General features: G+C 39.4%; 1 protein-coding gene across 1 annotated transcript in view; it reads left to right on the forward strand.

Moving 5' to 3' along the window:
• The first annotated feature begins 7,912 nt into the window (after positions 1-7,912).
• gfra4a (GDNF family receptor alpha 4a) overlaps positions 7,913-23,691 on the forward strand; it is a 95,191-nt gene continuing 79,412 nt past the window's right edge. Inside the window, exons 1-3 of the mRNA XM_044375499.1 lie at positions 7,913-7,931; positions 10,686-10,783; positions 17,097-17,196. Coding sequence (XP_044231434.1) covers positions 7,913-7,931; positions 10,686-10,783; positions 17,097-17,196 — 217 coding nt within the window. The remainder of the gene's footprint in view (positions 7,932-10,685; positions 10,784-17,096; positions 17,197-23,691) is intronic.

Raw genomic sequence — 23,691 nt, forward strand, 5'->3', positions numbered from 1 at the left:
GCATGGGGATGACCAAGGACCAAACGGAATCACAATGAGGCTGGAGCGTCTAGGAACCCAGGGGTCGAGAGTCAGGGTGGGGGGCATGTCTCGATGAGCTTTCAGCTTCGTCATCCCCCTGTGGTTCCTAAAATAGGACAAGAGGAATTACCTCTGCAGAAGTATTAACCCTAAAAAGCATGTCTTTGATGGTGGGAGGAAACCGGAGCACCCGGCGGAAACCTACACACACTCCACATAGAAACAACCTGGGATGCCCAGGACCCTCTTGCTGCGAGGCATAAGTGCTAACCACTGAGCCACCATGACGCCCATTTAGAGGGGAGAGAGGAGGAAAAAGGGGGTTTGGGGGGGGGGGGCTGTGACGAACGGGAGAGAAAGGGGTTAGACACCTATATAGGTATGCACAGGTGATTGAATTAGTGAGAGAAAGGGGCGTGGTCTTGTTCCTGAACCTTACTTATAATAATAACTTCATTAAATTTAATTCCTCTTATGACATCATGAAGGGATCTGTTGAACATAAGACCTCCAAACCCTAACCCTAACCCTAACCTTTGAGCAGCCCTTCAGTAGGCTGAATGTTGCTGCCTACTGAAACCTACTGAATCAAATTTAGAACTGAATCAAAGCTGTCTTTATGTCCCATCATATGAAGAAGTGAAGACCTGTTGGATTCACTATATTTTTGATGGAAATGTTCCCACAACGACTATGTATGCATGTGTGATGGATCAATACCGGCTGTCGGTGACCCGATCTCAACTTGGCAGCTGTAAGTTTTGTTATGATTTATACTGTTTTACTGTTTATTTGTGGACCTCAGAGACTTTAAACTAGTTGAAAAGTAGTATAATATATCATCTTTAAAGAAAGGAAGTTTTTTTTTTTAACTCAAATTCTGGCCTCACAAGTCGGGTCAGGCGTTCAGGCTCCACTGAGGTTAAACATAGCGGTGAATCGATGTTTCTAAGCGATCTCTTTTTTTTTCTGTATGTGATGATGCACTCCAGCTTATTTGGGATTATCATGATACCGTTGGAAAAGCAAGGACAATTAACACGGTCATAAAGAAAAGGACGAGCCATTCAATGCTTTTTTTATCTCACCGCAGCACTTAGGCACACTGGAGGGGATTAATGCACTGTGAGCCTTATTTTAAGGGTGTGATTACATTTTCAAGGGCGAAAATCACATTATGAGGAGTGACTCAGGGAAAAGCCTTGTCCCCGATGTACCAGGCGATGGTGCGGTGGAACTCGGTGAAAATTTCTGAGGCCTTTGGCTGTGTGGAGATTTGTAATGTTTTGTCAGGAAAACAGTTTATCGACAGCGAAACACCCGGCTGATCACACATCTTCCTGCCCGCTGGAATTGTATTTTTATCTCTTTCTGAGATCCTGCAGTGAAAAGCCCCTGTTATGTAAAGTGCAACCGTCCAGATCTATCCTGTGCCCACTCACCATCCATCTCCTATCCACACACCTACCCAGCCATGCCCATTTATCTACCCATCTGTCCATCCATCCATTTTACTCTCTCTTGGCTCGTCTGATCTGCTGCCCAGTCATAATCAGCCAGCCCTCAAAGGCAAGGCAGTCTTTTATCTCAATCAACCATTCTCCACTTCTCTATCACCAATAGCATCTCCGGACCTCCTCCGTAAAATTTGATACGGTATCTTTTCACCCCCCCTGCCTATGCAACCACCCGCCGACCCAAATTCAGACCCATCAGTCTCATCCACACCTTCGCTTTCAGCCACTGGGGCTTTGATGAGGACGCATACCTGTATTTGAAAACAACATGCAATTTCCTGGTTAGTCAAGGCAGAAGACGTTTCACGGCGTCCTGCTGAGTGAGTACTCATGCATTTTGACTTTGAGCCTTCAGGGTAATCACTGCATGGCTCGATGGTCCGGTTCAAGACACTTTCCAAAGTGAAAGGACACAGTTCATGTGTAAAATAAGTGCCTTCTTGGTTTTTTTGGCAGCGCATCCCACTCACGGAGATGTGAGAATTAATGGGTTTGAGGTCAGGTCACTGCAAGTGTATGCTGGCTGTATGTGTCTGTATTTATCTGTGTGTGTGTGTGTGTGTGTGTCCTTGTTGTACTATCCTCGTGAGAACAGATACTGTATGTCTTAGACCTCCAGAGAGAGGGTGTGTTAGCAGAGTGAGTAAATTGTACTGGTAATTACATCTTTGGAAAAGGACTTGAATTTAGGGTTAAAAGTAGAAAATTTAGTTAAGAAAGGGTTAATACGAAGGGAGGGCTGCGTTTGAGATGATTAATATTAGCATATTTATATGAAACAGGCAGCAATGTGTTAAAAGATGTGTCCCTGTGTGTTATAATAAAATGGCATAGCATTTAATGTCTGGCTCCTTATCTCACATTGCCACTGTTGGTATCCAGCTGTCTAGCAAGAGTAAAATGTCATGAGGAGGTAACCAGGTAACTTAAATGCAAACTTGTAATTTTCGGAGGTATCTTCAGCTAGAAAAGGAGAGACCTTCTTGATCAACATTTCCAAATAACGGAGTATGGATCTCCAATCAGAGTAAATCAGACAGTTTTAACGTTACTTCATCATACACATGAAATTTATCAACCAGTGAAAAATAATCAACCAGTTATGGTTAACATTAGCCTGTAATTTGAGGATAAGAGAACAGAAATTGGTGATGTATTATAAGATGTATTTAGCAGAAATAATAAAAGAAGGGGCTAATAATAATCCAGATCTGTCAAAGGTGCTTTCAAACTACTCCCTAACAAATGTAGATAAAGAAAGAGACATTGTGGTTTAATGAGCAATTAGCATGTTAGAGTACTGTATATATGTACTGTATTTATGTGTGTACACACGCTCAGCCTGTCTGTATCTGTATGTCTGTGTCTAATCCGAGGCTGTGGGAGAGCGACAGGGACACTGTACCTCTGAGAGTTTCAGGGAGATAATTGGGACCTTTTCCCAGGTGATTACCATTCAGAGGGAGTTAGGATCAAAGCGAGGATGCCCTGGCAGCCGAGGAGAGAGGGCATGGCTGCCTTCAGTAATCTTTTCAGATAAAACGCTCTCCCTGCCTGCCTTCCCGCAGGGCTCCGACCGTCCCATTCCTTACCTGACTGTTCCTTGCTGTCACCGAGAGGCAGACCTTGGTTACACTTGCCAATTCGATTAGATTTCGAAGATTAGATAAGAATCGCTTGATATGCGACCAAATTTAGGCTTGAATCTGAAACAATTATTGGCCAAGAACAATAAATGCAGTGCAGGGATTTTTTTTTTTCAGGGACGGGAGTTTTTCATGGGTACAGAGACATATCAGCTCATTACTGACCACAGTTACATGTACAAAAAAAACCCAGTTGTCATGAAATGAGTACAGTAGTGCAAGTAAGACTGAACTTATTAGGGTAAGTAATCACTAAGAAATGGTTTAAATATATGAAAAAAAATTAAATTTGGTGACTTTCATTGCTTATGAAAACCTTTAAAACAGTTAAAGTCAAAAACACATTTTCATCAAGCTCATAACTTTGCTTTTTTCTCAGTTCTATAAAAGCAGATTTTTTCTAGATACAAGATTTCCACCTGGCAGAGACACTGGATTTAGCACTGTAATTAAAGTCACATTAGCGGAGACTGGTAATAACATCGATACATGTTCATCACATCCCTATAAGCGAGATCAAGTTGTGAATGTGTTGCTGATGACTGAGATGTTGTCAGGGGCACCTCATAAAGACTGAACCTGCTATAATCACATAACATAACGAGATTATTAAGAGCGGTGGGATTTATAAAATCACTTAAGTGCTTAACCACGTTATCGTCTTAGTCATACAGCACTGTTTGCAATATTTTAAATATAATTGACATGTAAAAGTTTCCAACTACAGCTCTAATGGTGACCTGATTAAAAGGGATGCAGAAACAGCAGGATGTAAAGTGCGAGGAGACATTATGCTACAAAATATAATACATGAAAATATAATATTCTTATACAATAATTTGAATGAAATTTTCACCAGGGTTAAAATGTGCCACTGACAAATTAGTGTTTTGCTTTAAGTCAACTTCAAAGGACGTCAGATTTCATCTAGGTAAAACCAGCCCAATGCACTTTAACTTATGTTTAGTGAGATGATTGCTTCTGGGAGACCTAAAATTACTTAAAGGTCACAAACCCCTTTTCCACGAGTTAACACAGTTCCCCGGGGTCTTAATAAAATGTCTCTCCTGGTGCTCACCTCACCCCCCCTCTTCCACGGGATGTGCCAATGCGAGTGCGGCTTCACGCTACCGCGGCAACTGTTGAACGCGAACCCTGGAAGAAACATGGCTGCCAGAGAAAACACAGCGGTGCAACCAGTTTGAAGCAGCATCAGACCCTGAGCAAGAAGAGGCTCCCGAACAAGTTCAAGCATCAAGGATACAACAGTACGTTTCTGACTGGTCAGTTATTAACTTTATGTCACTTTTTTCTTTATGTCAACGTTTCTTTTTGTATGTGGGTACGTTGGCTAAAGTCATGCAGTGTTGCTGGCTGTGGTGCCAGTGACTCTGTTTATAAAGGATGTTTATGTACCAGTACTTGGTATAAAAGGACGCCAGGTTTAGAGGATTGTGGAACAATGAAGATGAGGCCCTACACGCTATCTATAATCAATGTTTATTCATCAAAAGCTAGGTTTCTGGCATGTAAATAAATGCAAGTAACGTAAACGCCATTAAGTTATTCATTACACTAAAGCTCAACTTCAAACGTTGTAGGTAAGAGCCAGCAATGATTTCTCAACAACAGTACCTGCCAATTGGCCAAGCAGGGGGTGTCGGATTGTCTGCCAACTCCTCATAACTCATAGTGTTGTATGTTTACCAGTTATTAGTGTTTAAACAGTATGCACTTATTAACATTAACAACGTTATTACATTTTTGTATTTGGCAACCTGTGTCCTTAATACTAACAAAACATTCAAATAAACTACACCTGCAATGTTGTCACTTTTTTAATCTCTTTCCTGGCACAGGTGTATTTGTAGGAATTGTGCAACAGTGCTTACATACACCAAGAATGTCTGCTGCAGGGAGACACCACAGGTAGTATGAATGCTTTCATTATCTTTTCTAAATTGCATGTCAGTTACCCTTTCAAATTCACTCGGTTACAAGAAGACTACAGCAGCTTCTGAACCAACCATCATGCATGGTGGATCATCCTGACCTCAAACCTGTGTGTTTGAATGTGTTCACACTACAGAATGTATTCGACATTGTGTCTAAAGGGGAATAAAGCAGTAAGTGTCTTTATGCATATAAATTGTCAGTTATTATTGTAATACAAATATGAGCAAGGTAGAAAATAGAATAAATTACTGTTTCCTCCATCTTACATTGCTTGCTGTTCATCTTTCATGTTTGTCACTTAACATGTTTCATATCAAACGCTGAAAGCACACAACACAGTTTATATAGAATTAACAACTTTTATCGTCATAAAGATTGTTACAGCAAATGCCACACAACTTTTGAAACAAGGTTATTCAGTGTACCACTTGGTACGCCAGTCCTGATTTTGTTTTTTAAATAAGAAAAAATTATTGTTTACAAAAAGAACAAAAATTGTGTCGTCAGTTAGGTTTCACAGAAGCCATACTAGAATAAAAACAAAGATGGACACACTGTAAATGGGTGTCACCATTTACCTGACTATCACATACACAATGCATAGCCATTACAGATACTTGGCCTACAGAGGCTTTGTTGAGGCTTTCTGTGTGGTATTGTCGCCTGCCTGCCTGCCTACCTGTCTGCCTGCCTGCCTGCCTGCCTGCCTGCCTGCCTGTGTGGTGCTACGGATACGGACAGTAGTTCCCTGACACTCAAGGGAGGTATGTGGGGTTCAGACCTGTCCTTGACTGAACCTCGACAAGTAGCTGTCTATCACTTCCAAACTGGGAAGAGAGATCCTCAGGGATGGGGATCTTCAGCACCTCATCCACATATGGGGCAGAGTCCTGAAAAACCTTCTCAAACATGAGGTCTAACAGTTCATCCACGTAATCTGTAATACAAAAAAGAAAAAGATTATGTATGCCTTTTTGAAACTGTCCAATAGCCCTGTTGCAGTGCTGCACATCTATTTTTTACTTGGTTTTCAGTATTTATATCATTTCATTATTAGATTTATTTATTATGAAAAACATTTATAAACTATGTTATTTATTTTTCACTTGTTGTATAATGGCTGGGATTTTCAATAAAAGCTTGTAAAATTTATTCTGCTTTCACTGGCTTTGCTGTGCGTTCTCTCTTCTTGGACTTTGGGAAATTGACCTTAAATAGCAGCTAACCAGTTTTTTGAATGCGGTGCCCTTCCTATCATACCAACTCAAATACCAGCCCATCAGTGGCTTGAGTCCCTAAAATAATTTAGATTGCTGCTTTTTATCCTTTTACTATGAATTAGTTTGACATTGGTGACTTATATTTAATTTATATTTAATTGTTTTAGCTGGATCACAAAAAAGGGGAAAATTGAGCATAAAACAGAATTTAAAAAAACCCTGGAAAAGACCAAAAATCATCTTCCAAAGATGTGTGTTACTGTTATTGTTCTTGTTGTTCTCTTGTATGTTTGACATAGTGATACTTGACATTCTGACAAGCTCACTAGCAGCACAGACAAAAATAATTTGGGAGGTTTTGGATGTAGATCATGAAATCCTGGCTCTGCCTTAGGCTAAGTTTTCCCGCAGGCTGTTTCCTCTCCTGTCCCTGTTATGTCTTCATGCACAACTCTACGCCCACACGTTTGTGAACGGGACAACTGTAACTTAAACTGCAGACTCGCTACTAGTGATGCACGGGTCAGGGTTTTTTAATACCCCCCACCAACCCAACCTGTTATGAGAGCCATATCTGCACCACCCAACCCTCAAAAATATGCATCAATCAGCCACCCGAACCTGACCCGACCTGCAAACTGCCAATTTTATGCATTATAGCAGCACAATTGTCAGGACTGAGCACCACAGCGCTCTCCAAGGTGCTGATCCGGCTGCAGAGTGCTCTCTTTCTCCCCCGCCTACAATAGTGGGAAGATCTAGGCTAAATAAACAGACGAATTGTTCCTTCATTATAGACATAAACTCTCTCTCTCTCTCTCTCTCTCTCTCTGTCTCTCTCTCTCTCTCTCTCTGTCACACACACACACACATACACACACACACACACACACATACACACACATACACACAAACAAACAAATGAAGCATCCTTCACATCTTAACAATGAACTTTTATTAAAATAGTAAACTGATGTGTAGATCTGTACTGTCTTTTTTAGCCTAGTGTTTGGCTGCACTATGTAGGACAAGAGTCCACAGTTCCAGGATTTAACCTATTTTGACGCACTTCCAGCACATGACCAGCTGAGCTGAAAGCATGCTCACTGGATGTGTTTGATGCTGGAATGCACAGCACCGCTCTAGCCAGCATGGAGAGGAGAGGGTGTGTGTAATGGTGATCCCTCCAAAAGACAAGGACATCCTCCTGGCACTCGTCAACAGTGAAGTGAGTCTGCAGATAACACTGTACTTCATCCGGCTTGATTACGTCCGGGGTGTCTTCCCACTCCATGAACAATCTCCATCTTTTCAATGAATGCTCTGGCATAAAAATGAATGAGTGGCGATCATCGCAAAGTCACTTAACTCATTGCCTTTTATGTCATTATCAACAATATGTAAGTTCAGTATGTGTACCTGGGGATGATTGATGCACTCGTCTCCCCCATTAGTGTTATAAAAGGTTACTCAAAATCAATTAGCATCTTGTATGTGCATAATTATTATATCTCAATTAGACCAACATCTCGCTCTTGTTTGCGAGAAAAAAATGGCGTACCTCCGGAAAGGTAGTTCTCTAGCCGTGGGTGGAGATACTCAGATGGGGTGAGGGTACAATTATAATGAGTCCCCACTTGACGTAGGAGGAGGGGGCAAATCTGAATGGCTTCTTGAATGTTTTCTTACTTATGCAGTCCACAAAAAACTGAACACTGTTTGCCTAATTTCACAGTTTGTGTGTTATTACGACATCAGAGACACAAATATATGTGCACAAGCACTGAAAAAGTTTTTCATAATATGGGACCTATAATAATTATTCTCAAAAATAATGATTACAATGAAAAATTTAATTATATTTAGTGATGAATGCCACATCGTTTTCCACTTAGGGTAATACTGACAAACTGCTGAAAAGTGATCTAATTGATTCTGTTGGTAGCTCTCAGTCTCCCCTTTAGCTGCTGAGTTACATTAGGTAACACTGTCTAATGTTATTAGTTTCACAGACGGACTGGACAAGCTGCTGTTAAGCCTTGAATGTCTAGAGTTTCTGATTAAGGTGACTAAAATATTGATGTGATATGTTTAAAAGTGTATCCGAGAATGATATCTACTAGAATTAGTTGTTACTACAATGTGCAGAGCTGGGAAATAATGTGCACAGTCAGTAAATTCTATCATTTATCAACTGACAGATTCATCGCTCTGTTGGTGTTTTTAATCAGCAAACAGATGCAATCTGCTAACTTACAGTATAGAGGCAATAGAAAGTGATATTTTCCTCTCCAATAATCCATCTTGTTCGAGCATACAGACACCAGCTTTTGATGTATGGTTACTAGATGTCAGCCAAAGGTTTTGTTTTATAATTTAGTTAACTCATCAAATTAACAAATAATTGGCTACAGCTTATAAAATCTCATTAAATGAGAAGTCTGCTTACAGCATTGATCCTGCCCTTGATTTTATTGGTGACAATTGGGCACAGGGAGGTTGTAGTGAAGTTGAGGTCAGTAGCTTTAGGGTCACTTGATATACTGTCAGAGTCCTAGGAGCTAAATGAGGTGATGTAGTGTTTTTTTAATATTTAGAAATGTTTATGAGATTCTAAGACAACCATAAAAACTTTCAAATATATTCTATCTCTTATATTTTTCTACTAGGAACTACAGTTTTGCAATAAAGTGATTTGAATTTTGAAAATCAAGTCAGTGACACTGCAAACAAATCTACTTTTCTCCTCCTGTCACATAACACTTAATTCTCTAATTTTCCATCTGGGCTCAAATGACTACAAGTGGTAACCAAGTGACAGATTTAAGCAGGATATTCATAGCAATGACCCAGAATTCAGTAATTAATCACAACCTCAACAGAGACAAGGACAAGCATCACTTCCTTAGCCTATTCCTGCACAGATGTCACAGATGGAAATAAAAGCAAAACGCGGCCCTGCCTCAAAGGCACTTTGTCCTTTTTCCTTTCAAAGATGAGTTGAGGGTTTTTTTTCACTAGCTGGTTACACAGAAGATAAGATGCATCCTGAACAAATAGCATCCCCATGGATGGCTCCCGGCAGCCCAGCTTAGCAATGAGCACAGTTTGCTTAGAAACGTAGTGATAGATCTGTGTGAAATGAAGATCCGATAAAGGCAAGCATGAGCAGTTCCTGAAATGTGTCGAGTGCCCTTGACGAGGTGAAGATTCCCCTTGTGAAGGACTGAACGTGAGATCTTACACATAGATAGTGTGCCAACAAATAACTTTTCCCATAAAGATTCTTACAGGGAGTGAAAAGCTTTTATTTTCATTACCACAAAACAAAACAACATAAAGACAAACAGATAGTGATTTATATTAATATTCATCATGTTATTTTTAGTGCGTGGAAAGATAGGCAGATATAGATTTTCAATTATGGCATTGTAACGCCAATAATGGCACAAGAAAACAGAAACCTGGCACAAGCTAAAGGAATGCATGCAAAATACAGTTGTGTGCTAAAATATTCTCTTATTATGTTATCAAGAGAGCTTAAAACAAATTTAAGCAGTAATAATTCCCCAAAACAAGATTTTAGAGTGTATTGCTACAGATCCCTAAGTTTTGAATGCAAGTTTTGTCAGCATGACAGATGTTTTGAGCCCGCAAGATGTTTTGTGTCATGAGATTTGAGCAAGCAGTCGGGCTATGAATGCAAACCTCAAGTGAAATTACAGTAAAATCCATTTGATTTGACCCAGAAGTGAAGTGACCCCAACTGCCAGAAATGTGCATATCCTGTTGGGACTCTATTCTTCAGCAGAAAATACTCTTGTCGCAATGAGAACTGGAAGGTCTGTGGGTTTCACGCACTATGATCAACTGGGATCAAGATACATGTGCAGTAACCCACTTTCATTAGTGTTTGAGGTGGCAAATGTTGCGGAGGCAGATGTCTCAAAATGTGGGTAAATAAAGCTGAAATTATCAGTGTGGTTAGAAACCACTAGAGATAATGGGGAAAAATAGGTTTGCTATTTGTTATTTTGTAATTTGGGTGAACCAACTCTTTAAAGCTTAACCTCTTTTTTTGCCTGCTCCCACTAGCAGAATAAAGCAACTGTGGTAGTCTGCAAGCCACTTAGTGAGTAACAAAGTGTGGGTTTAGTGAGCTTAAGCAAGTGAATGACCAAGCGAGTTAGTAAGTGAATGAATGAGATACTGCATGAACTGAGTCAGTGAGTGGGTGACTGAATGAGTGAGATACAGTAGTAAGTCAGCTACAAAGATATGTAGAAAGCCTTAAGAAGTGTTTCCTCTCTTTATATTCCTCCCAGCAGCGAGGCCACTGAGCCTCCAGGCTCTCGCCCTGGGCCAGGATATCCTGCTGCAGCGCGGCCCTCTGGGAGATGAGGGCAGCAGCTACAATCCTGATGTGAATGCAGAGCCAGGGCTTTAGTCAATAAATCACCAGCCGTGACTGATGTGCTTGAACATTGAACCTAAGTGTTTGAAAACGTGGCACAATTTCTATAGAGCCACATTCAGACAGTTCTGTCAGCGCTGATGGACTCAGAGACACACAGAGGCAGGGATATGAGGGGAGTGCGCACTTTAGGCCACACATTTTTAGAATATCATTGAAACAAATCTCAGCGTATTACGTATGGTTTTGATTGCCACTATCACATATAAAGACAAACACCTTGTAAACCCATTGTAGAGTGCTAATATGTGCTGTCACACAGGATTAGATCAACTGATTTGCCAGTGAACAGATATTGGATAGTGGCCAGACATGTCATCCACCAAAAATATGATTACCATATTAGACACAGTCTGCTACACCAGCAAAAAATATGTTTGCTGTTCATTTCACCCATTGATTAATTGTTCAATTATACTTTCTGCAAATTAATTCCTAATCAAAATACAGTAATGTATTCCAGAGTTTCTCTACCATTAAATACTCGAGGTAAGGTGGGTTACTCTGCCTTAAGGAGTTGCTACTTGTAAAATAATTTCTGGGTTTCAGTGATAGGTTTTATGTTCCCTGCTGCTGTTACAGAAGCTGTTACAAAAGCTTTTCCACCCCTATCATCAAATTTTATGCCAACACATTGGATATCTGCACAACATACAACCCTTAATCTCAGTTCTGACCAGAGGATCAACAATGTAACGCTACTTGACTTCCGGGTTCAATCATTCTCGAGTAAGACGGGAGTCACGTTGTTCACACAGTCGAATTTGATGAAGTTCGTCTGAAACAAAGTATCCCAGCCAATAATTAATGTAAGACCTAAAATAACTTCTTACACGACACGGTAAACGACCTCGTAAAGTTACTGAAGTGGGCCCAGTTACCTCCAACTGCCCTGAGGACGACCCAGATGGAAACGCCCAAGACCTTGGAAACAGCACAGTTCTGGAGGCTATTGCTTCCCTCCATACTTCATTTTGGAGATTGCTCCCTATTTCACTGATTATTAGGACTAACACAAATAAAATAATATTCCTTCCTGCTGCTGTACCTCTTCCAGTGCCTCCCCGTGTTCCTTACCAAATCCTTCTGTAGACATTTAGATTCTGTTACAGTCTCTTATATTTGGGGTCATAGAATTAAAAAAGCTTACCTCTGCAAACCAAAACAAGTTGGTGGGTTTCCTCTCCCTGACTTTTGTCTCTTATTATTGAGCTTCTGATATCAAAATAATTTCAATATGGTTAGATAACTCAGCCAAACCCCCTCATTAGCTGCAGCTGGAATGGGAGCAATGCCGCCCATATAATTTAGAAGCAGTGATCCTGTCTCCAGTGGCTTTAGATAAATCTGTTTACCATGGAAGCATCATTATAGTATGATCAGAATCTGGAAACAAATTAAGACGTATTTCGAGATTAGTTCGCTCTTTTTCCTGCTCACCATAGCTGGGAATCCTTCATTCCCACCATCCCAACTTGATAATGGATTCTCACAGTGGAGAGACTTGGGTACTCATACGATTGGTGACTTTTACCTGAGTGGAAAATGTACCTTGTTTGCTCAGTTGCAAGAAAAGTATGAACTTCCTAGGAGTAATTTTTTCAGGTTTGTGCAAATCAGAAACTGTGTGCACACCTACTTACCTTCTTTTGAAAGTGCTTCCCCCTCATTTCTAGATAGGTGCCTTTTACAAAATGTGGGTCCTGACAGAAAGGTGTCACACTTTTACAATTCATTACAATCTCTCAGTCTTCCCTCTACAGCAATCAAAACTGCATGGGGAAAATGAGCCGGGGATGCAGATTACCTACGAGACCTGGGAAGAGTGCCTTAATGAGATTAATGCTTGCTCTATCAATTCTAGGTATTGTCTCATTCAGTTTCAGTTTATCCACAGACTCCGCTATTAAAAACCCAGAGCTTCACAAGATGTTTCCAGACATCTCCTCACAGTGTGACAAATGCAATATAGCACAGGCAAATCTCTATAGCTTCGCTCTCTGTCCCAGGATAGAGAGATACTGGACAAAAATTTTTAAAACATTCTCTGATATTCTTAATATCCACATTCAACCTGATCCTGTCTTAATTGTACTGGGAATTTCAGATCCCACATCTGTATTAAAAAAAAAAGAGCACAGCACCAACTTCTTTCCTATGGTCTGATTTAAGCTTTAAAAAAAAAATCATTCTGACATTCTGGAAAAAAGAAGGAAGTCCCAACTTTTAAGCTGTGGCTCAATGAAATGACCAATACCCTTCACCTTGAAAAAATAAAGTTCTCTCTGAAGAATAGAGAGTCACAATTCAATAAGATTTGGCTGCCCCTCGTCTGTTACCTAAGGAACAACCCATAGTGGACACTCCTCATGTAGTCGACTGTCCATTATTACTCTTCACCTTTTGTTTTTTATTATTTTCCATCGCAACCTTTATTGTCATATACTACATACTGAGCAGAAAGGGAGGGAGGGAGGGAGGATGTCTCAAGAGTATTTTTGGTATTTATTTATGTTGGATATTATCTGTTGTGTTCTCTTCCTTTGTTTTTCTTAAATGAACATGTAGACTGCGTTCTTATGTCTTACATCTTGAAACCCTTCTTTAATAAAACATATTTGACAATGCATTGCTACCAAGCATGAATGGACACAACATGTGTTGTATGTTACATCTCCCATCTCAACATCTAGCTAACACTGACTTACAGCAATGTATCTGAGTAATATATGAGGCTCTTTTAATATTTAATCTACGTATTCATCAGCGCGTATGTTCAGCATGTGTCCAGATGTCTTGTGTGTGTCCACAGAATATAAACTCTCCCTCTTCAGTGTGTCTACAAAAAGATATGATCACATCAACCAAAAGAATACAGAATGTGAAAATCATGTGAGGGGGGGGAAAGGATTTGAATTGCAAAGAGGAAGGAATTTTAAATAAGAAGTGACAGTGACACTGACTGGGAATGGCTTGAATGCTGAAACTTTTGGATTTGTAATTACATCCTCTTTGCAATTCAAATCATTATTTCTTGCACAGCGTATGACTTTGTGCAACCTTTTGAGTGTGGAGACCCATTAATGGCTTTTTCTGGACTCTTTCTCCTGGCTGTTTGCCCCATTTTGGGTTCAGTGGAGTGAAGTCTAATATACTTCAACACTTTGAACTTATTGATTTATAACAACTACTAGCAACAAATTGAAACAGACCCAGCACTGCCTGCTAGTGCTAATTCCTCTCCCACTCACCTGAACTTGATTTTGACTGGAGCTCGGAGGAAAGTAGGTTGAGCACCAGAGTTGTCAGGCGGACCGAAAGATCTCAAGTTCAGTCTGCAACTGCCAGTGTAAAGAGTACAAAGCCGTAGGCCCAATATGACCCTCAGTATGCAGGCTATTACACAGTTTTTACGTTCAATATCTTTTTATATTAACAGTCTATCAAATTGCTACGTGTAACATGAAAAGAGGTTTCTTATTGCAAGAGAATTCACATCCAACTCTGCAGCTCTGTCATTGTTTTAGATTTACTATCCGCAAACTTGCTGTACGGTTCAGCAGCAGGTGACTGTTTTCAGCAAAAAGTTTGGATAAACCAACTCTACACTACCTGCACAGCACCTCCACATGACAACAGCATGACAGACGAAGATATAGCAACTAACTGTGAGGAAAGTCCAACACTTAGCAAGCTAAAAAAGCTACATTTTTCTCAGGAAGAGTTAATATTAAACCTCATCGAATATTGATTCATGAGGTGTCCAGAAACACAAATGATTGAAAATGATGTTTCGTGTCTGCTGGATGAGTAAATTACCTTTTTTACACTGAGGCCATAAGAATTTTGTAAAGAGTTAATATGTCTGGTTTGTTTTTTTAGTTTGTGAGTTTGTCTCCCTCCAATTTGCCAAAAATCAAGTAGCTTTAAAGCTGCACTTTTTTTTCAACATGAACAAATGACCATGTTTAATGTGAAAGATGTCGCCCGTAGTGACAAACCTTTTAGAAATACAGAATCTGCAGTGTCCCTCAGCTCTATGGAGCTTTTTAGCATCTTTCAGTCATTGTTTTGGTTTCACTGCCAGTAATTTCACAGTTTGGTTCAATGCCAATGCTGCTCCATGTCTGCTTGTTGGCTCTTTTGCCATAACAACTTTATAAAGGTGATAATATGTCAAAGCTCTGTTTATTACTTGTTCTGCTGACCCCAAGTGGCTAGAAAATCTATTAATGCAACTTTAACGAATAAACTTGTTTACAAGAATGCATAAAATTTTTTGGGCCATCACCCCTTGGCCCTCTCTTAGCCCTTTTAGCCCTCTATTATGCTGGGTGAGCACCGAAAGGCTCAATCTTCACTGAAGAACTTCCACAAATTCACTCTTGAGTAAGGAATTTAACTCACAGCTTTATGAGTTGTGATTGCAGCACCTGAGGCTTCAGCGTGTGCAGCTGTGTGAATATGAAGCAGGCTGTTGCAGATGAGCATGCTCAGCAAACTTGCCCTGGTAGAAAATAAAAAGATTGAACATTTTCAAAAAATAAATGGTTTACCCAGTTTTAGTCAGAAGCTGAGGATAATATATGACGGCACATGATGCCATTTATCATTGTTTACAAGACATGTCCTCCCCCCAAATCAAGATCTGATAAGTCGGTCCTGACCTGCAGAATACTTCATCACAGCCACTCGAGCTGGTTGATGTTTATGATGATACATGCCTGTGGGTATTTCTTATTCCTCATCATTACACTGGCTTTACAAGCCATCATTTATGAGATATTACCCTGTTTAAGCTGTAAGAAGCTGCCTGTAGTTGTGAGCCGGTGAAAGCCAACTCTCTGAATTCCTCTACATGCAATTTAAAACAGCTCACAAAGGCAGAACTTACTCATAATGACAGCGTGAGTAAGGAGCTGCATGTATTATAAACATACTGACATGGTACCTACATGCACACACACACACACACACACACACACACACACACACACACACACACATACTGTGCACCTACAAAAATTCACACATGTATAATCAACCAAACGGTAATCACAAACCCAAACACATGCATACAAAAGACCTTTCAGGCATTGTAATATACACACAGAAGGACAAATGCACCAATAAAAATGTTGACATGCAGACTCCAACACACATCTCACACACTAAAACACAAACAACGTATAAGTTTTACTTATTATAAATAAAGTAAACAGTAGTATACAGTATAAAAGTATTAGCAGTCAGTGATGAAGTAGTCAGGAAGGTAATCAATTAGTGGAGTGACAGAAATGTAAACGTCATCATTTTGATAATATAGTAGCCATTTATCAAGCAAAAATGCCAAACAATTAATAATACCAGCTTCTGCAAGAATTTGCTGTTTTTCCTGTTTTATATCAATATCCACTGAATATTTAATACAGTATAAGATGACGCTGTCAGCTTGGGCATTTGGTAAATTATGAGTAAAGTATTTCTTTATTATTTTTTTGAAATTGTATAAACTAAATGATTAATCAATTAATTGAAAATGAGATTCCTTGATTTTGTCATCTAGATTACAGTGCTTTCAGATGTGTTGAAAAATGTAAACAAGCAAATAAGGAATTACAAAAGGAAAGAAACAAGGGAGGGCAGAAGAAATGAAGTGAGAAAAATGAAATTAGGACAGAAAGAACGAAGGAAGAAGATGAGGAAAATAATCAGAGAAAGGAATAAAGACTAATCAGAGAACAATACAGAAAGAGAAGTAAAAGGATCAAGCAAATAAAAAATGAAAGAATAGAGGAAATACATTAGCAACGCCTATTGTGTTCATTTTACAGTATGTTGAATATAAAATCTGTGAAGTAACCAATAACTACAGCCAGATAAATACCAATACCTCAGTACCAGCACCTCAATTTGACCAAACGCACTTTGTTACCTTCCACCCTCAGAAACCTGCACATTCACGCACAAAAACACCCCAAATTTTCTCCCACAGACATTTCTCTTGTCCACACTCACACATTAGCTTCTATACACACACTTGCGTCTCTCTCCCTCTCTCTCTCTCTCTCTCTCACACACACACATACACACACGCTGTCACCCCGCAGCCGCCTGTGTCACTGTCATCATTGCAGCCCATGACAGGGCCACTTCACTGTGTGATGAGTATAAATCCTGCATCAGCACTGACTCCTCTTGCGGGCCTGCTGCTGCTGGCACACTGTGTCACTCCTCATCATCTCCTCATCATCTCCTCCAGACCAACAGCTCGCCACTTCTCCTCATCCCACCGCTCATCACCGACCTCCTGGCTGCTTCTAGGATGACCTCACTTTGTCGGTTTCCGGGGAAAGCGGCAAGTAACTAGCTCTAATTACTCTACTGGAATCACTTTTGTCTGCACGTTAATCCTCCTTGCCCACCTACACGAAACCACGCGTTTGACCTCATTCGTGTGGTATGGGAACAGACAAAACGACTTGATGGGTAAAAACAGCAATTTGAACATATTCATACTGATTTCAGGTCATTAGATACTGCTCAGCATCAAAATAGCATTGTTAATTTATGGAACTCAGAGAATCAACACTTTGACATTGCTTATGACTTATGGATTCACACCCATCTCAGTCAATTTAACACTTTTAGATAGTTTTGAATGTTCGCCCCAGAGCTGTATCAGTGGACAAACAACTCTCCAATCAACACCTGTCAACTCCAAATGATTTTCTCACCAAAACAAAACAACACTTGCTAACGCTGGAAAGTTTGCTGTGCGTCACTGTCATATTCTGCAAACTTTGGGTACTCATGATGGCATTCACTGAGTAAAAATGCATGTATACCATGCTGCAGTGTCAAGTTTTGTACAGACATTTATAGCCCACAGAAGATGAAGCCTGCTGACTTTGGTGAACCCCTTACTCTTCAACTAGCACCACCAGCATGTCAAATTGTCTTATAACCAGTGAAATATCAAGACGACAGGCACAAATTTTGTACACACTATGGTTCCCAGATCATGTATCTTAATGGCTTTGATGATCTTGTAACTTTTTTAGCATTTTTGTTGACAGCGGTTTGGTTTACCGTGAAATATTTTGACAACTATCGGATGGATTGTCACAAAATATGGTACAGACATCCATGTCTCCTTCAGGATGAATTGTAATAACTTTGGTGATGCATTAACTTTTTATCTAGCGCCATCATCATATGTCCTCAAAAGTAATAAAATTGATATCAGCCTCAATAGTACTTTATGCTCGATGCTAATTAGCAATTATTAGCATGCTAACCTGTTGAATTTAAGATCGTGGACATGGTAAACATTACCTGCTAATAAAAAACTGAGGGAAAACACTCTAGTGAAGTCCTGGCTTGTAGGCAGACATCAAAAAAATGGAAAAGCTGCAAATTCATAACTCTGATGCATTTATTTCAACAAATGAGGTTCAACGTTTCCGCTAACTGATTCTTAAGGATCAGAAGGCGGTTTGCCGAAATGTTGATGCAAAGCTTCTAACATTATTCATCTTATATGTTCATTTCGATATGAAGATTTCATTAGATGAAAATGCCGCTTGACTTTTTGTTGGTGATGATGCAGGAAGCTTTTATCCTCCATCTTTTCTATTCAACCTAAATGCAACATTAGTATCCACGATTACAGTAGGCGTAAATGCTCTTATTATTGTACACAGGCCATTTTGTTTTTATGTCTTTACATGTTTCATTACCTTTCCTGCCTCAGCTGCTGCTGTCTTAGCTTCCTCCTTCAGTCCATTCCCCAAAAGAGTCATCATGCAAACCATCTTTGTTTTATTGTGAGCTGATCGACTAAGATGGCGTCGATGCTCGGATGTTTTATGGAAACCAGGTCGCTGAATTCTCTATGGAATACGTTCACACACAGAGAGTTTGGGGGAGTCTATTTTAGTGAGAAATCATCAAGCACCTATTTTTAGTGCAGGACAGTCACTTGATTGGAACCAAACCTGTTCTGGTGGTGCTGAATACCAGCTGCCAACTCTGAATCTCAACAGATGGATTCCTTTATCATCATTTCAAAGCAGTTTTGTGAGCTGCTTTCAAAAGGTAATCCATAATTACACATGATTTATTACTGATTACTTCATTATCACAATAATCAGTAGTAATCCAGGATTGTAGTCTAGCTTCCCAGAATCATTGTAATATGAAGCTGAGCTAACATCAGTGTTTTTCAATTGTTTTTAGTTACAAATGAATGTAGTTTTCCTATCAGAACGTCACAGTGTAATCATACACAGCCATTCCACTTAAATAACACTGTTTTATTAAAAGGGTGTTTTTTCTGTTAACTGTGACATTTATTCAGTTTAATCACAGTTTTATAATGGCACAGTTGGGTCATAATTTCCTTTTCCTGTGTTTACAGGCACCTACATTGCTTAGGGACAGATGGATGATTGTTGCTCTGATGTGTACGATTCAATGCTATAACATAAATGTTACCACAATTTAGTGCAGGTGACGTGTCTCCAGTACATATCTCTTTGTTGTCATATTAGCAAAACCAATAACCTGTTAATTTATAGCTACAGCACAGCTAATATTATCCAGTTCTATATTTCTGTGTTGTATATACATATCTTTAATGGTTCGTCATGAGATACAGGGACCTGCATGATGTTCAGAATGATTCGTCCAACAAACGTGTCTCAGATGTTCCCATGGTTTGTTTAACTCCCCTTCTGATGGTGGGTTTGATCCCAATCGGGGCCTTTTTGTGTGGAGTTTCCTTGTTCTCTCTGTGTCTGCTTAGGTTTCCTCCAGTTGCTCCAGTTTCCTCCCACCTTCCAAAGACACTTTCAGGTCAGATGTACAGGAAACTCCCTAGAATGTTTGCCTGTTTTAGCTCTGTGATTATTCTGCCCTCACTATGCATGTAATTGTACAGCTATGCAGGGAGTTAGACACACAGACACACACACAGTTCCTATAGAAAGCTAAAGTGAAACCGAAACAAGGATCTGTTAGAAGAGAGTGTTGGTGAACATCATGGATATGGAAGAAACCAGGATAAGAAGTATGCACGTTTGCTGTGCTGGTAAATTTTCATGGAAACTGTAGTTTGTTTGTTTTTTAGCCTAATAAATGCCATTTAATTTAACTTTGTTTGTTCAGCCTGACATTGTATACATCTTAGCCATTTTTTGTTGGAGGGAGGAGTTTTTCTGTTTTGTTTTGCCTTAAAAATGTAAAAAAGTAAAAACAACTGACGGGACATATACGTCCCCTTGCTCCTGATTGACAACACAGAAGTAGTAGTAACAGTTGCTAGGAGCAGTTAACAAAGAAATAGGTTATAAAAGGGCCAGAACTCCCCATGCACAGCCCGTATTTTCAGACAGGTGCTGGTCGGTCGCAGGATCACATAAGGTGAAAATCAAAATATACCACCGCATACTGTAATGACTTTACTGTGACTTTATTAAGAGCGACCTAGAAAGAAATAGGTTAATTTAAGAGTTATCCAAAAGAGTCAAGAACAACTGGACTTGTTATAGATTCTAGAAGATGTCAATTTAAGAGTTTCTGTATGTACAACAACATGTACAGTTCCATTTGTACCATTTCTGGGCAAAAAAAAAATGTCAGTGGGCACAATATCAGGTGTATTAAAGTCCCTTAATGAATCTGAGATGTGGGAGGCAATTTATAGTTGTGGAACCAGGCTATAGTTTGATCGTATGCCAACAAATTAAATAAACCAAAATAATTGAAATCACAGAGGTTTCTACTTCTAATAACATCTAGCCCAGAGGCAACATCAGGACTTTAGCTCTCTATGGGAAGTCCAACCCAGTGATTAATGTGGTAAACATATAGTTTCCAAGAGTAAATAAAATACACCAACAATTAGCTCATCAGTTATACATATAATGTTGTGATGGAACAATAACAGTTAAACTACCATGGGACTTTACCAGTAGGGGTTGCCAATAGCAACAAAATGAAACCAACTGCTGGTGACAGAAGAGTGACAGACCTCTAAGGTGTTTTCTCGCCTTTCAGCTCATGACCCCAAACTAAATAAGCAGGTTTATACACTCAGCGGCCACTTCATTAGGTACACCTGTGCAATCTAATGCAATCCAATACAACAGCTCTGCCATGAATTCTACATTTATGAAGCTTATGCATTTTCAAGTTTTTGTTGACATTGTCAGAAAGGTGATAAATCTACTTTATGTTTATTATTGAGGTCGTAGTAGGTGGTGGTGCTATACTAGGGTGCATTATATTGAATGATGTTCCTGATATTTTGTTCACTCCATTAACATACATGAGGGGGGGCAAAATATTAAGAATACTTTTCAATATAATGCACTCCAGTACACCACCACCCACTATGACCTCAATAATAAACATAAAATAGAATTATAGCTTCATAAATGTAGAATTTATGGCAGAGCTGTTGTATTGGATCGCATTAGATTGCACAGGTGCACCTAATGAAGTGGCCGGTGAGTATATAATGAGTAAAAGGATGGAGGAGCCTCCTGTTCAGTGATTGTTTAGCACAATGAAAAGAGGAGCAAGCCTGCTATATGCTTCCACTTTCACCAATTAGATCACCTGTTGATTATCGTATCGTCACATACAATTTCTTAACAGACCAGGAAGTGGGCTTTAAAACCAGAATTTTCAGTACCCTAGAGCAGTGACTAATTGTGTCATTAGTTTTTATTTTGTAGATATATTATGAGCATCAAGTAAAAGTGAGTAAAACCTTTTTTGATTTACTTTATTTGATATTCCCACTGAGTTGAATTACACTAGGAAGGAAATGGCATAACAGCTTGCAACTGACTGTAACAACAAACAACAATGCAAAAGCAGCATGTTTGGTCTGCAACACCCTCTTATTGCACCATTGACCCAACTCTTCTCATGCTAAATCCCACTGATATGTACAAGGAAGCATTGATTACATTTCTTTTTTTTTTCATCTAATCCCACCGAGCACATGAGCCGTTAATGTTTAAATCAAAATCAATACATAACTTAATCATTCAAACTCGTCTCTAATTTGTGTGTCACAATCGATTGCCTTGGCCTGAGCATGCTGTCTGCCTTTCTCCCCGTCTATTAAGGTGTGATGTGAGCAGGCTGTAACTGCCAAAGAGGAGGGAGTGGAGGAGTTTATGACCAGCCCTGCTGACATTATGATCTATCAAATGTTATGACCTTGGGGATATTAGGTAGAACTAATATGGAGGCAATAGTTGAAATGAAACGACTGGAATGATTTCTCATTCCACACACAGTTGTGCATGTTCAGGGAGATGTAATTAGAGCATGGATATTGCTCATTTACACTGGTATCACTCATTTGTACATGAATATTATATACTTTAACATATTATCCCACATAGGCTTTCTGAACAGTACAGCAGCTGCTATAAATCCTGATTCTCACATACAGTATGTGCATTCTGTATGGGGGCATAACTGTAGATAGACTTAATCTGCTTTAATATAAAATGGAATGGCAATTTCTGAAATGCTTTAAACCTTTTATAAGAGCAATATTGAAACCATTGTTCAATAGTTTGAAGTCAAGAATGTTTTCATTTAATATCATTTCGCAGGAACATTTTGAAATCAGGTTGAGGAACTTGTTTTTGAAATCCCATTACATTTTAGGCATTTAATTTGCCCTTCAGTGAAGAGGAGCTTACAATGAGTGAATCTTTGTATAAGCCTCAATTCTTAGATTACCAGCATTATAAGCAGCCAACATTTAAGATCAAATAACTCAAAGCCACAGCATCTTGACAGTAGATTAAAAAAATATTATACAATAACAGCACGACTCTTCATACAAAAATCTATTTTTGTTATTGACAGCACAGATCCTTTCATCTTTGCTGTTCCCACATGAAAATCCTGTGTCAGCAGTGGCAAAGCAATGAGAACCTCAGGCAGTAATTATGGTTCACATAAAGCCATGGCATAAAACAACTTTTTTTTTCATACTCTACTGTATACATTGGCGCAATACTACCCGGAGGACACAGCAGTGGATTCTCATGCCACACACTTGCAACATCTAGAATAAGTCCTCGCTCAAGCCCATACTCATTTCAGACTCATCTCTTATTAGTCCCTTTGAAACAAATTAAATGGAAACCTGCCTACGCTGTTGAGATTTACAGGTATGGAGGTAGTCTCTCTTAACAGCCTGGGTAGTGAAAAGCCTTACGCAGTCTCAGTGTTTTTGAAGGCTTTAATGGATTTAAGTGTTCAGTTCTGAGCTGCTGTGGCAGAAACAAAGAGCCCATAGCTCAACGAGTGTGTCCAGTGGTGATTTTTGCTAGGAGATGGTTTGCAATCATACTAACAAATATGTTGTCATCATGGGACAACCATGCAACTCCAATTTAGGAGATTTTTGTGTTTTAATTGAAGGATTACGTTGTCTTCTACCATTTAAGAGAAGGCTACTACCCTTTGAGGTTATAAAAATCCATTTCAAAAGGCCCTGGATAAACCCAGAAATGCACTGTGGTCAACCTGAAAACAATGCTCTAGTTTAAAAAGCTGACATTACTGAGATTCAAGGTTATCACCCAACAGTGATGACATATACTACCCGTTGCACTCTGACCCCATAGCCCCCAACTTCATTTACCCTTCTACCAAATTCAAAGGCATGTAAAGGTCTCTTTGCCTACTGGGTGGAAATAATTTGCTTGAAATGTGGTCATAAATCCAGCCAAAGTGTTGAAGCTTTATTAGAACTGTTGGGTTTATCCGTTTAAGTCAAGAGTGATCTCTGTCTTTTATCTAGACTCCCACAATGC

This window comes from Thunnus albacares, chromosome 15, assembly GCF_914725855.1.
Source record: "Thunnus albacares chromosome 15, fThuAlb1.1, whole genome shotgun sequence".
In the NCBI taxonomy this organism is placed as follows: domain Eukaryota; kingdom Metazoa; phylum Chordata; class Actinopteri; order Scombriformes; family Scombridae; genus Thunnus; species Thunnus albacares.